We start from the raw sequence: 15,922 nt of genomic DNA, 5'->3' as shown, positions 1-15,922 counted from the left end.
CGATATGAACTGCTGATCACTTTATGCACATTGTGCTCAAGAGAGTAAAACATAAATTGGGCCTTTTTTAAACATGTATAAACTTGCAGAGCTGTGAAAAAGATGGAAAGGAAGGGTTTTCCTGTTTTAAGCGTAGTTTCTTTTCTGGACATATTACATTTATGATTCTGAAGGGGGAATTGCTGTCTTCCTGTTTTTTCCTTGATTATTTCCTGTTAGTTTTTTTTCTCTTGTTTTGTGTTGGCCTGATTACAAACACCATAAAGAGTAACAAGACTGTAATGGGACTCTCCCCCAAGCAGAGCAGATGGACCCTTTACATGAGGACACTGCATTTCTTTTTACCACCTCACCCTATCCTCATCATCCATTCCCTTGCTGCACAAGCAACACAGATGATGGGAAGTGGTTCTGCTGGTGCAGTTGTTAAACTAATCTGTGTGAAGGTAGGTCAAGGCCAGGAGGTCGGGGTGGCCATTGTTGACATGTGGAGATAAGAAAGGTGTACATAGGTGCATTCAAAACAATCTGTCCTATATATGCTTATTTCTATGACTGGCATTACTTTGTTGCTGCTTGGATAGTCCAGGAACATAGTGTATACAGTATATAGTATAATAATCTGTACAGTATGTCATAAACTTGGTTTGGGGGTATTGGTTGACACACTTATGCATTTATCAGTGGTGTGTATATACAGTAGTCTCACTACTAAGACCCGCAGTGTGTAAATGTCAACTCTTCTCTCTCTTGTCTCTCTCCGCTCTGTATTTCTCTCTCAGACACTCTGTCTCTCTCCCTTTCTCTCTTTACCTCTCACACATAAAGGCACACAAAAGCTCTGTTTCCCTGTCTGTCCCTCTCCCTTGTTCTATTCCTTGTTCTCTCGCTCTTTTCTCTCTCTCTCTCTCTCTCTCTCTCTCAACCCCCCTGGCTGACTTTTTTAGGCACATGCACAGTCAGCCCTGACAGATTGTTTAAATGTCACCCCTGCTGGCAGTAGCCTCTCTGATGTTATCTGCCCTGGGTTATTGCAGGCCATCAAGCGGCTTGTGTTCGCCTTAGAGGCCAATCATCTGATGCACTGCAGCTCTCCTGCTCCACTGAAAACCAACACATACATGAACTGTCTGACACATTGTTTGCTTACATGCAAACAAGAAACCCGGTCATTGGGAGAAGCCAAGTTAAAGGGGGGGTAAACCTGGTTACTCAAAAACCTGGTTACCAGATGTCTCCCATACCCCCTACCTACCTTATTTTTTAACTAAGGCTGGCATTTCTTTTTTAAATACATTTGTGGTAGGCTATATGTTGCAAGTGAGAGGACAGGCTCTTTAGTTTTTTCCTTCATTTGTGCGTGTGTCTGAATTTTAGAAGTGAGCTGGAGGAAATGACTACATTATTTTAAATCCACAAGTAATAATTTGTGTCCTGGGCTTTGTCATGCAATACATGTATGAGAAAACCTATAAAGTTTCAAGTTTCTAGGTTCTAGGTAATTGGGTTTGGCCGAAAACTCAAGTTCATCCTAGCAGAAATCTATCTGTGTTGACCAGGGTTCCCGTATTGTTTTATCCCAATTAAGAAAACCAGGGGCCCGTTTCAGGAAGAAAGTTTAACAAACTCTGAGACTAACCCTGAACTCTGAGTTGATGTAGGCTACATAACTGATAGACTGGGAAGAAAACCCATACCGCTCAAATAGGTAGGCTAGTATCTGGAAATGAAAATGCATCTATAGTCAATATCATCTCCCGATGTGTGTTTAACTCCCTGCGAAGTAATAAAGCTTCTTCATCAACGGGATCGTCGGCAAAAGGACATGCCATGTTTTGAGAAAAAAAAAAGTTTTATAGTCTGCCTAACACAGTTAATAAACCAACCCTGTTTTTCTTTTATTCATGCAGATAAACTGCACTAAAATGCACCTGATAATGAATGAATGAGGAAATGAAAGAGCGCTGTGTCAAGACTGAGAGAAACTCAAGGTTTATTGAAGACAACCTGCTCCCGACCAGGTTAGGTTCAAAGGCTCAGTTACCATAACAACAGACTCTGAGGTTAAGTTACCTCTCTTTCTGAAACGGGCTGGAGTTACCCCTCTCGCTCATGTTTGATTAACCCCGCTTTCTGAAACAGAAAACCCAGAGTTCCCCTCATCTCAGGTTAACAAATTCAGAGTTTTCACTAAACCTGCTTTCTGAAACGGGCCCCTGGGTTCTCACAAACCAGGTTACTAATAAAAACACTCACGGGTACGGCAAAGATGAGGCTTTTTACTAGGCCAGTAAATGCCAGATACATCAGTGATTGCCCAAATAATTATCTAGCACTATATAGTTGCTATTGCATTTGTTTTTATTTTTTGTTGGAATAAACTCTTGATACAGTGGATGGTGAAACACAACATTTTAATCAACCTTATGGAAAGCTTTGTTGCCATCAGTGATGTGGCTCTAGGTTTGGTTTTGGGCGTCGATAGAGACTAGGTTTGGTCACATCTGTTAAATACCTCGATTAAACCTTATGTGAAAGACATGTCGTGCATTATCTGATGTTTGTCTGATATGAAGTGTTGGATGTCTGAGAATGTTCTCCAGTCAAGTTTCCAAATGATTCTCATCTTGAGGCATTTTACTTTATCTTATTTGTTATTCATTTTATGTTGTTCTATTTCTTTCAACACTCCTGTTTTTTTGCTATTTTAGTTTGTAAAGCACTTTTATAAATGCCATTTAAATAAAGCTTATTATTATGATTAAAATACAAGTATTAATCTTTCCTGGTATCTTTTTTACCAAATCAATGTACTCTAAAGGCAATTAGGGATGTGTTTGAAAAGGATCTTCATGCGTTGGTGGGTATTTAGTTGAGGTGGTTACTTGGCACTCTATGTTTATCCCATAATGTTATCTCGGCATGAGATTGTTAATTAGGAGCTTAATTTAGCTGCCGGCATATGTTAACATTGGCTTAGGCTGCCATTGTTAAGCCTCTGCTTGCTGGTGAGTCTGCTGTGACGGCACAGGAAGGCTTTTTGATATTACCCTAACATTACATTACAGGACAAGACTGTAACACGGCTCTACAGATGTCATATTAAACTGAGACCCATACCTCAGGATTCTGCTATATATGTGCAATGTACCTCATAACTCTAAATAAATCGAGCATCGAGCATTTCCCTCCTATGTTTGGATTTCTCTCTCGCTCACTCTCACTGAATTTTATGTACACAAGACACCACATTCACAGGGATCATCTGTAGGTTTGGCACGAAGCCAGTCAGCAAGGTTTAGAGCCACAGGTGTAGGCCAAGTCTTACAATACGTATGTGCATGTGCGTCAGACACTGTGTTTAGAAATGTAGGCGACAAGCCAGCCGCAGAGTTCCTGGAAAATCCACGGGGAAGGAATTTAATTTGCTTTTGTGAGCTCTATTGGGAATCACTGCAAATATCTACATCAACCAAATTATTAAAAATGTCAAATAAAATGTTCAATTCTAAAAAGGTTTTTAAGACCTCTTGAAAAAGGGGTTATTGTTGAATGAAATTGTAATTATCATTTCATGGATTAATCAAGGTATAGTGCTGGATATATAAGGTATCAACCGAAATAACCCAGAACCAAGTAGTATCGAAACTTCCCTGGTAAAGTCAAGCACGGTGTATTTGATGGAGTTGGCAGTTGGCAGCGTGTCAAGATGCCACCAAGACATTTGAATGTATGGCTACTACACGCCTGTGGTGTCTTATTTCAAATGAAGTATTCCATTGATATTGGTATCAAATTGAGGTTTGTTTATTCATTAAGTCTGACTGTCTGAATGAGTAAATTGTTAGCGCCACAGCAAACACGTAAAATAAGGGGGTTGTTGGTGGTGCTGCCCCTGAGAAGGGAATGGGTGAGCAGGTCCGGAATGCCAAGTGGCAGTCCTATCCCTGAAGGACTAACGGCGCTGCCGAACCCGCTGGCGGCACCCCGACTGCTGCTGCGGGCCGAGATAAGAGCCCAGCTGCTCTGAGGCTTTACGGGTGGCTTCAGGCCTGGCTATCATTTCCTGAATGTTCGTCCCAAAAAAGCGACTCCGAGAGAGAGTGGTTCAGTTACAGGGAGTACAGACCGAGCGACAAGTGTCTGCGTCCCACCTGAGCTGCACACACCGGCCACAGACATGGCAAAGGTTGACATCTCAGCCAGTATCAGCTCGGTCCTCTTGCGGGTGTGGGAGTTTATGTTTTTGGTTATTTCTATTTGGACTCAAAGTTGAACGGTCTTCATTCTCTGTCTGTTGGTCCGCCATTGTGAGTCAGCAGTAATGAAATGTAGGCGCCCGATTAACGAACCGTTTCTTTGCATCTTTCCTCGTTGGAAGTTCCCAATTTTTGAGTACAATGGAAAAGCAGTGACCAGCTTCACCTGGGCAGACGGGGGAAACCAACCCCTACTGACTGATGTAAAAAGCGTCACTAACACGCTCCATTTAAATTTAGCGCGGGAAAGTCGCCCCAGACATGCAGATGGTATTACTTGACAAAGCAGCAAATACAAGCGCTTTCATTAGTGGGTCATATGCTCAATCACCATTGTTTTAACTCACTTTTTGATTGGTAGGTACTTTCTAGGTTATTAACGACATTAAAAATCTTACGGACGATAAGTTTAAGAAGAAGACTTTAAGTAGTTAGATTTTGCACTTGTTCTACATACCACAGAATAAAAAAAAAAGATTTACTTTGTTTAAATGTGTTTATCTGAGGTATATATCTTTTACCCCATAAGGCTTATAGTACAAAGCGTGTTGGCACACTTTTGCTCTGGTCTATTGGTCATCAGGTGTTGAGGAGGGCTGAAAGAGGAGACTGGGCTGAACACAAAGCCTTCTGTACAGGGGATGTAAGCAGAGCCTGCTCTAATCAACCTGCTTGCCCACCACAAAGGGAACCCTGGCTAAGGTTACACTTTAGCTCCAGCACCACATGGTGTTGGGGCTAGTGGGTAACCTAAGACAGTAACGTGTTGGGGTGTACACTCACATATACCCATACATTAAGTGTAAAAAGACACAGGAAGTAGGGCTGGGCGATATATCGATATAAAAAATATATCGATATATTTTTAAATGAGATATGGAATTAGACCATATCGCATATATCGATATAGTTCAAATGTGATCCTTGCTCCCATAGATATATACACAGATGTCGCCTTGAGGTTCTAAACATACGTCAAAACCGCCGCCATCTTGGAACAGGGGTCCGAAGCATTCAGATCAACGCTAAAGATGCCGGACTTTTGTACTGCTTAATTATGTTCGATAGAGGAAATGAAAAGAACAAACAGCAATGAATAACATTTAACAGGTGACAATGTGTTTTATGATTATGTATGCCGCCCGACCAGCAATCTGAGCTCCGGCGGCAGCGGGAGGCGGAGAGCTCCGTGGCGGCCGCAGCGTCTCTTCCCCGGGAAAAACACAGCTTTGCCTCGCTGCTGCGCGGGTCCCCGCTGATCCAGATCGGACCAGCCAAAGACAGAGTGGTGATCGGTAGGATCTTACACGTAGTCCAGGGCGACCTGTATGTCGATATCGGGCGGAAAGTTCCACTAAGTTTGCCGGGCGGCAGGCGGACGGAGAGAAGCTACAGCGGGCAGCAGAGACCGTCTGCAGCTGCAGGATCTGGAGCTCAGTGCCCGTTAAAATGACATGTAACGCATAAATACATACAGAAATAAATAGTGGAGGAATGAGCCTGGACATTTCAGTCTGTTTTAAACTTCACCTTGAAGCAGAAACTCTTAGTTCAGAAGGGTGAAGTTTCCGTTTGGACTCAGATCTGTGAACCGATCATAATAAATATTCTTTGTATTAACACATTAATTAGTTTCTTTGTTTTGTAGTCGATAGTTCATCTTTTAGTTTACTTAAGTGGAAGCAGTATCAAGTGGAAGAATGGGACTATAAACCTAGGCTTACAGGCATGAGGCATTACATTTTGAACAAAGTAGATTATATTAATATCAAAAGCTTAATTGACCTTTGGAACGAATCACAAATATGGAGCTTTGATTTCAAAAAAGGTACTCCTGTTATACAGTATTTAGGTTTACATTTTATTGTTATTTGAACAGCTGAGCATTTAATCATGAACCAGGTGAAGAAACCGGTTTATTATTTATTTGATTTTGCAACTGTTTCTATGAAACTACTTGTGACATGTCATATTTGATTTTGGCTTTGACTGAACATTTGCTCTCACTTTGCGGAAAAAAATATCGGGATATATATCGTATATCGATATTCAGCCAAAATATATCGGGATATGACTTTTGGTCCATATCGCCCAGCCCTAACAGGAAGGCACAGAGGCACAACCACAGGCTCACAGGAACATTCACACATCATACACACCACCCACACTTTTATACCCATACATACTAGATAGACAGAAAGATCACGGGTGCACCAGCATAAACCTGCCGCAGCAATGAACTTGTCATCTCGTCTGGGAGAGACAAAGCCTTCCCTCCCTTAATAGTACACTGGGCTTTGTCAGAATGTGGGCCTGTGTGTCACGGCCGGTCAGAGGACCCTGACACACTTTGCGTGCAGTGAGAGAAGGAGGAAGGAGGAACAAAGTCTCTACAGTTTATCCCCCAAGCGAGAATCCCCAGGTAGAGCGAATGTCAGCCAGAAGCCTGTTGAGCTTTGTGTCAAGGAGCCAAAGTGGATGCAACTATCACCAGTGGGTCAAGCCCTGTGGTTACCGCGAGAACACAACGGTCTTCGTGGTGTGTCACAAACATCCACAAAGGCGTGCTTCACTGAAACATCTCCCAGTGAGGCGGAGCTATTATTATCTTAGGTACAACAAAGCCTCTTACAGATCTTTATTTAACCGCATTGACTGTCTGATCTATGGACACTTGAGGAGTATGTGACGCTTTCAGGAACCTTGCAGGGCTTTGCAACCAAGGCCTCTCCTCTCGTCTCCTCTCCTCTCCTGTCCCTGACATTTTGTCCTTAGGTGACTGGTGTTTGGCTCTGACTTGGGGGTTTCCCATCTCCCACCCCTTTCCTCACACTGGAGTGTTTTATGTAGTAGGCTAATCTTATCTCAGGGCAAGGAGATGGCTGTGGGCCATGAAGCATGGTCATCCCCTGTCTAACCCTCATCTGTGCAACATTGCTAATTACCCCTCTTTTTTTCACCCTCACCAATAAGCATGAAGCCACTATGGAACAGAGAAAGAGAGACGGAATATGATGAATAACATGGCAAATAAAAATGATTAATTTCAAATCAGTATATTAAATGAATGTCATACCACTAACACTGTAGGACAACTCAGCAGAGGGATTTCTAATCTGTTATTTGAGGAGACTAAAAAACAGACAGTCCAAAGACAAGTTACTGCTGTCAGTACTATCACTAGGCCAACACAGATATCCAATTCAAAGTCCAAGACTCTCCCAGACCATAATTTGTTTTAAGGTGTATATTTTGTATTTTCTATCCAAACATAGTAAATAGTCATACATTTGCATTTTTCTTTTCTTCATACAGTGAAAAGTTTTAAATAGACCATTGGCTGATTGGTAGCCAGTTGATTAGTGCAGCCCCAAGGAAACTTGCATCAGTTCATGAAGGACTCCTAAGCCCTGGTTGACGTCAGATGCTTTGTTAGACTTGAGGCTCTGCGTGAAGTTGAAATTTATGCAAAAGCATAATTCATTTGGTATGCCTTTACAAGTTAACGTCACTAACAAAACAACCTAATGTACAAATCAAGCCACAGAAAAAGGAAAGTATAGTATGAAAACACAGATTTACCAACATAAAAGCATAGGGCAAATTACTGTGTACTTAGCACCTAATGTACTAAGACAGCAGTTCATTACTGAGTCAGCAGCTGGCATTGCCCTGCCCTGAATTAGCTGTTTAATTAAATGTTTTTTTATTGTGATTCGACAGAGCTAAAACAAGTTCGTCAAGTTATGTTTTCAGCTAAGCAGCAATACAGAAAAGCGAACGACTAATTCAGAAAAACTTTTTTTTTTTTAGCAAATGACAATTCATGTCTTGCATTTTGCATTTAATTTAGCACGTTTTCAACCTCCTAAAGACTCTTAAGAGAGAGGATCTCTCTCATAATGCAGGGATATTTATGTCTCTGTAATCCAACATGTTTTCTCTCTAAATTAATTAGTCTCTAGGATAAGGGCTTTTAGAAGGAAGAATTAATGCAATGTTTATGTGTAAATCACTGTCCTTTGGCAAATTGTTTGAAAATGCTTTTAATCGTGAGTTATTTTTATTGCAAATGTAGTTTTTTTTCTTCTTTTTGCTTAGTTTATAGCGGAAGAAGGAGGGACACTCATGAGATGGGTTTGCAGTATCATCATTACGGCAGATAGGGAACATTTTGCAACCCAGATAAAACAACAAAAAACGCAATGGAAGTTGAAATTCACTATGAAATTATAAGTGATGTTTCGGTTTTCTGTGAGCAGGATATGTTGTGAAGTGCAGTGCAGTTGATGGGAAAAGGTTGCTTGCTGTGGTATGCCTCCCTCTCTTAAGGTGTGTGTTTCTGTCTTTACTGGTGCCGTCTGTTTCTTTCTTCTTTCTTTCTTTGTTCTCTTCATATTATTTCCCAATTCATAGTTTTTTTTCTTTTTTTTTTCCTCACAGCCTCTTTCTCTTCCTAACGACTCTGTTGTCCTTCTCTTGCTCCCCGTCAGTCAGTCGGATGCTGTCGTCAGAGGATCCACTGCTGGGTCTTGTGACAGGCAGGCAGGGCCAGCGCGAAGCCGAGCAGCTATAAATAAAGTGCTTTCTGCTACTGCCTCTGTTGCTGCTGTTGGATAGAGAGGACGGGAGGGCAGAAACCAAAAACCTTTTTTTCTTCTCCTTTTTTACAAACTTTTTAGACCGCCTTTAATATGTGATTTGACAAAGCTGTCATATTACTGGTATGTGGTTATCATTTAAAGTCAGAGGAAACAAATATGAGAGCTTAAATTAACTTATACCAAGTTATGGCCTATTTATCTGCGCTTGACTATTAAACAAAGATTTTAGTTCTAGGATATATATAAAAAAAAAACTTCTTATTTATAGGCAGGTAGATACATTTAGGGAATAAAGGGAAGTGTAATGATTTCACAACCTTATCCTGTACAGGCTACACACTGTGGTTTTAGCAAAGCTAGATGTTTAATGAATGCTCATTGGCTTATATTTTTGCCTTGGTCGTTTTGTAATTTTCTGAAGTATATTAATCATTTCCCTTTTTTGGTACAGAAGTTGTATTCGTCATAGCTCAAGACCAGAGAAAGGACATGACAGGAAGGCTGATGAGACGTGATGCTTGCTTTGTTTTACTTTTTATGTTAGTTGCTATTGACAATGGGTTATATGGTGTGTGTGTTTTTTGTTATAAAGTTTAGTTTTTGGTGTTTGGTGCTGTGCAAAAGTAAACAATGAGATTAAAAGTTATGGCCTCTGCTCTACTTAATGTACGATACTTTGGGCTTGCCGGTGTTACACAGTGCCTGGTAGGGTTGGGTGCCGAAAGCCGGTGCCAATATATCAACTGGACCGAATGATTACAATGCTTCATCTCGGTGCCATTTAAATGCCTGCGATGCTCTCTGGTACTCTGAAACAGACGTTAGAGGCAACAGAAGCATCACTGCACGTGATGCTAGTTTACACTACACTTAGCAGCAAGTAATGTTAGCCTACCGCTAGCTAGTAGCTGACTTAACACTTAAAATGCTGACAACTAAACGGTCTAAAGTGTGGCTGTATTTCACTCGAAAGCAGGACGTACAACAGTCTGCAGCTGAAGAAAGTGCAGACTAGCTACACCATGGTTATCTGAGAAACAACACAGATGGGACTTAATGGTGCGTTCCATTGCACGTTGTATGCTCATGGTGCATTCAATGTTAGTGTAAATTAACCTGCTGTCTAGTGGTTGTTTTTGTCATTTAACAGCAATTGACTTGTGAACTGGTGTTACATTTTAAATAAATAATTTATCTGATACTGTATTCATCTGTTGTTTTGTGCTCCTCTTTTTTTTTTAAAGTATCGGTTCAGGCAACGTTTAGGCACCGGCATTGTTTTAAAAGTTTTAGTTTTCAGTATCGTAAAAAAACCCAAACAATACCCAACCCTAGTGCCTGGGCATACACCGATTTTATAACTTGCCCACCGTGGTTTTTCTAATTTAGTTAATTTTTGCATATCAGTGTCCCCGTGAAAGTGTCTGCCCCGCTGCGTACAGCAGCAGTAGGAGTCAGATTTCACTTCACATGACAAGACCACAAGATGATGGCAGAGGATTTAGTGTCAAAGTGAAAAGCAAAAGTGCAGGATCAGATGATTTATATCATAAATAGTATATTTATATTGTTAATAGTAGATAATCAGTGTGTTTTCTTGCCAGATTCAACCGTGGCTTTGTAGAAAGCAGACCAGAAGCTAGTTTGTGAACCGACCGCGGAGCAACGCACCAGTTTTTGTGCAGCAAAAGCTCGACCAGAAAGTCAGAGAGGCACAGCTTTGGTGCTCTGCAGTGTAATCATAACACCGTTGTTGTCAAAAGTTTATTAATAGGTGGGAACATTTCCTCAGCGTGCCATCCCTACGATACGTACAAGTTAAATGTCACAAGTCAAAGTATGCATGGGAAGATGTTATTGGACAAATCTCACTTTTCATATGATAATATAAAAGGTTTGAATTCCATTAGGTTTCTAATGTGAAAAATGTCTTTGCATGTGAAATTAAGTTTTCACATGTGAAACACTGGGTGGAGGGGTTACTCCCAATGGGAGCAGCAGAGCATATCCAGGAAGTTTATCAATAACCTCTAACAGAGTAGTGCCAATGTGGCCAGTGGGCTCTTGTATATTTGTTTGTGTGTGTGTGTGTGTGTGTGTGTGTGTGTGTGTGTGTGTGTGTTTGTGTGTGTACTGACTGCCTGTGCCGGATGACCTTTGGTATAAATAGCCTGCCGGTGCTAGCTGTGATGACAGCCGACAGCACGCACCGTTGTGTGAATTTGTTTCCTGAGTAGTGCTGTTCATCGGTTATCCCTCTTGGAACAATGCCTGTGTGACTGCCTGCTACCCAGCAACACTCTGGCCTCTAATTTCCTGAAACTGCGACCAAATCATTTTGTACAGTTTTGGAAGACTCGAGCCTAGTCCTGGTCAGGCTGAATATATTACTACTCGGAGGAATGCAGTATCAGGTGGTTGACTTATAATTATGACCAATTACATCTTCTCTTATCCCTTTTAAAAGCAAATTTAATAGGCCTGAAGGAGAGCCCTGACCACTTCTCTGTTCTGATTCAGGAATCCCAAAGCACAAATGTACAGTGACCCCAGACAGTAATATACAATACCTTTAAAGGTGCTGTAGGTAGGATTGCGAAGATCCAGGACTTAGCCCAAAAATGTGAACATCGACAACTTCTCAGTCCCTCCCCCCTTTCCGCTAAAGCCCAAAACGGTCTCCTAAGCCCCTCCCCCCACAAGGGAGAATGAATACGTGTGCTCCCCCCCGTGGCCCTGATTGGTGCATCTGAACAGGGAGCTGTGGATTTTTGCAAATCGCACTACAGGCTGTGGTTTTTTTAATTACCTGCTTCATGTAGTTCTAATGGAACATAGGGTCAGTTTCAGCAAATATGACAGAAAGTTAGTTTTATAAGTCTTACCTACTGCACCTTTAATATGCTTTCAATATCTTGTCTGCCTTTGAGTTAGCAGTTTGGCCTCATAATCCAGGGTATTCCTACCAGGAGTATTTTGTATTGTACTATGTATTGTATGTATATATTATACTTCTACACAATAAAGTTAAACTAAGGAACATTAAGGAAAAAGCAACAGTAATAATATTCTCCAGATTGCTGTATCTTAATCTTCCCTTTCTTTTCTTCTCATAGATCTGGAGCCTGATGACAACACGTCGTTCTACATCCTAAATGTGGGCCAGCCCCAGTCTATGGTCACCAACCACCAGTCTATTGGCCTGCCTCGTCATGGCATGCAGTCCCACTCCCAGATCATCAGCACTTCCCCACGCCTTCACTCACACAAACCAGGATCTGTGCCTCCGGGCTATGGGGCACATGACTCCAAGTATGGCACCTCCCCTCTGCTGCCCTCTGCTCCTGTGGAGGCACCAAAGGCCTTTGAGTGCCCCAGTATCCAGATCACCTCCATCTCCCCCAGCTGCCAGCAGGAGATGGATGCCAGTGAGGAGGATCTGAGGGCCAATGTCCCTGATGGGGACTACCACGGTGATAGGCCCCTGTCCAGAGACCACCTGTATTTGCCCCTGGACCACTCATACCGGGACTCTTCGCTTAGCCCTAGTCCGTGCAGCAGCCTCTCCTCTAGGAGCTGGTTCTCTGATGCCTCCTCCTGTGAATCATTCTCACACGTCTATGACGATGTTGACTCCGAGCTAAATGAAGCGGCTGCCCGGTTCACCCTGGGCTCCCCGCTTACTTCCCCAGGCTGTGTATCCCCTCAAACCAGTGGTGGGCTTTTGGAGGAGCAGCCCCACTGGCAGCACCATCACCCCGCCTTTGTGCACCACTCCCACTCCATCAGCCTGTCACCCCGACAGTCCCCCTGTCACTCTCCACGCACTAGTGTCACTGATGAAAATTGGCTTAGCCCGAGGCCACCTTCCAGGCCTTCCTCACGTCCCACCTCACCCTGTGGCAAGAGGCGCCACTCTAGCGCCGACATCTGCTACCCCGTCTCATTGTCTCCTCATCACTCACCCACACCCACGCCAGGACCTTCACCTAGGAGCAGCGTGACAGAGGACACCTGGGTTGGCAGTCCCTCTGTAGGCATGTCACCCTTCCAGTGCTGCCCATCTGAGGCAGACATCCCATCCAAGACAAGGAAGACCTCACAAGACAGAACTTCTATGCAGACTGGTAAAGGGGAGCTGGGGCTAGATGACCAAGGAAATATGTCTCCTAATCTAGACTCTCCTTCAGACGAGGGCCTGCACAGCCTGAAGAAAGATGGTCCCGGGGAACAGTTCCTCTCAGTGCCCTCTCACTTCTCATGGAATAAACCTAAACCCGGTCACACACCTATATTCAGGTAAATTTGCCGATGTTGAAGAGAATAAGCAGAAAAAAGTAAAGAATTTTACCAATAACCATCTTTTTCTAAATTCAGCTCCAGCTCACAGTTGCAGTTATCGATGCATTTAAGCAAATGATTCATGCAGATGTAGAGGACTCAGTGGGGGAAAAAGTGACTGGACAATTTAAACGTTTTTATCAATTTGTTCTTTTCTACTTCCTTATTGTATTTCAGAAAGAATAGATTCTTGATTGACATCCTTAAACTTAAAAGCGTTTTTAAGTTATAGTCAAAAACAGAAGGTAGTGTGGTGATAACTGCCTCTTTGTCATCGTTTTTGTGAATTATTAATGGAATCACTGCTTGACAAGAGAGCATTATGTCGTCAATCTTAAAAGCAATTTGTAGGTCAAGGTTAAACAATGGACTTGAGTGCTGAATGTTTTTATAGAGCTTTGGGAAGTGTCATAAAGATTGGAAACCCTTTTTGATCTAGGAGAGAAGTGTCAACATTGAAATGCAGTAAACTAATATCAAATAGCAAGTTAGATGAATAATAGGCCTGTTGATGTAACGTTGCAGATCAATGTTCAGTACTGGGGGAACTTTGAGCTTCATATCAGCAGTATAAAAATCTGATTTAGTTGCATCACACAGTAATACAAGTTTATTTGTGTGTGGAGGGGGAACACAGGGGGACACACAGCACCAACTCCTCCAAACACACACAAAAACACACAGGCACAATCCCTACATTAAAGAGTGATGGGTGCAATCAGAAAATCAGAGTTTTCTGTCTGTTCTCCAATGTGTGCAGCAGATGAAGACATGGCCTTGTTTGTGTGCACTGGCCCCTAGCACTGTAAATCAGCACAGGGCACATATGGCAAGGGGACCACCACACACACACACACACACACACACACATACACACACACACACATACACGCACATACACACAAACGTGTGTAGACATAACACAAATGCTCACATAGACACACTCTCCAGACAATAACAGGGTATTAGGGTCAGCTCTAGCCTGACAAGCCAGACCCACATCAAGATGTTGGGTCTGGGAACACGCCATTGGCAGGCCTCAATCCGAGGGGCGGGATAAACGGTTGTCTTTCAAATTCCCTCTGCATGCAATAGGATAGCGCTACAACCAACCAGAGCAACGCTAGTTGATGGATTAAACTTTTGCTGTATCTGGTCGGCAAAACTCCCAACACATCTTCCTTTTTTAAGAATGACTTTAGCGCCGTTCTTTGTTCTTTTCTCAAAGAAAAACTTAACTCCAAGTCTTCCAGAGTTGTGGCCAAAGCCGATTCAAAAGACCGCTGTTTGCCAGCAGCAGAAGCAGCCATCTTCTTTGTTTTTAAGTAGCAGGGAATTCACGTGGAACTGCCGTCATTATGTTAAGCCCGCCCACCGACTCTATACATGATGTGATTGGCCTGACTAGAGTTTGGTTTTTCCAGCTCGCAAGCCAACAGAGACTTGCTAGACGACCCTGGCTTCAAATTACATTTGCTGCCGCTAGGGTGCGTCTAGATTTCTAGGCTAGGTCAGCTCAGCTCTATGACGAGTCACCAGTTGATATTTGTATCCTCGCCCTTGTAAGTGAAATTTCCTAAGGCCACGGCTAAGACAGCAAAGAACACAGCAGCACCAGTTATTTTTTACTATGCTGTTAAATCTAGTTTGACCTACAGTATTCTTAAACTCGTTCCTACTAAAGTAACCAATTTTCAGATGTAACTGACTCATGCATAGTCAGGTGGTGTAAGCTCATGTTTGTTGAGTTGCCTGTGTGTTTGTGGTATTTTTTACAGATGGCCTAGGTGGAATGGGTGGGCTTGGGTTAGAGTGGGTGGGATTAAAAATTGGTGGGGTGCCTTACTCCCTGAGCTGTTTACAATGAGATATTAGCAGCACTCTTATGAGTTGGCTGCCAAAAGCTTTATTTAAACAAAAGGTCAGTATTTCTCTATGGAAAATACAGTATGTGCTGCTCCAGTCAGTAAGCAGAACCCAGGCTAGAATTTGTTAGCAAAAAATAGTTTAGCAAGTAAGCACGACATCACTAGAATGAGTTAATGAACTATTAGTAGAACTACTGAAACATGTAACTGAATGGGATATCTTTCGGATGAGAAATGCAGTTTTATTTGTTGGCCACAGCAGGGGTACTAATGGTATTACTGGTTGGTATACCACAAGTCAGCCAGTAGAGATGCACTGGTTTCCAGGAAAAAAGTGTGATGACATAACGCTGCAAGAAAACAATATAACACCTGCATTCATTGTTTGATATAGATTTACGGGTATGTGAGGCCCTGTCAAATGTGACTGGGCCTCACATTCATGCAACATATGTAGATGCAAGATTACCTACTTCATTGGATGGAAAGGATGCTAGTGGGACGACTTTAGAGAAGACTAGGCGGCTTGTGGCACTATGATTGGACTGGGAGCCCCGACACCATGGCTGTGACATTTGAGAAAGGTTATGCTGTGTCAGGACAGAGGCCACTGTTCTGCTCTGCTCCGTCACAAAGCTCATATTTCCTCTGTCCTCCTCTACTCCTGTTACCGCAGCAGCCATGCAAACCCACACTTCCTGGCTGGTTATGTCATTGCTGCCGGGAGGAAAACATAAGGGTTAGGAAGCTGCTGTCAGGTGAAAATCTTGTTTGAAAATCAAACTATTCAGACACTACAACAGACTATACATTCATTATCACAGTTACTCAGGACAGATAACCATACAGT

The 15,922-nt window shown here is 42.5% G+C and overlaps 1 protein-coding gene across 4 annotated transcripts in view; it reads left to right on the top strand.

Annotated features, from left to right (window-relative positions):
- Positions 1-15,922, top strand: part of nfatc3a (nuclear factor of activated T cells 3a) — a 68,597-nt gene that overhangs the window by 9,822 nt on the left and 42,853 nt on the right. For all 4 annotated transcript variants that reach the window (XM_028574047.1, XM_028574034.1, XM_028574040.1 and 1 more), the window contains one exon: positions 11,980-13,162. In XM_028574047.1, coding sequence (XP_028429848.1) covers positions 11,980-13,162 — 1,183 coding nt within the window. The remainder of the gene's footprint in view (positions 1-11,979; positions 13,163-15,922) is intronic.

This window comes from Perca flavescens, chromosome 1 (genome assembly GCF_004354835.1).
Source record: "Perca flavescens isolate YP-PL-M2 chromosome 1, PFLA_1.0, whole genome shotgun sequence".
Lineage (NCBI taxonomy): Eukaryota > Metazoa > Chordata > Actinopteri > Perciformes > Percidae > Perca > Perca flavescens.
The sequence above is the reverse complement of the archived record's forward strand: the minus strand, read 5'-3'. Positions and strand labels throughout refer to the sequence as shown.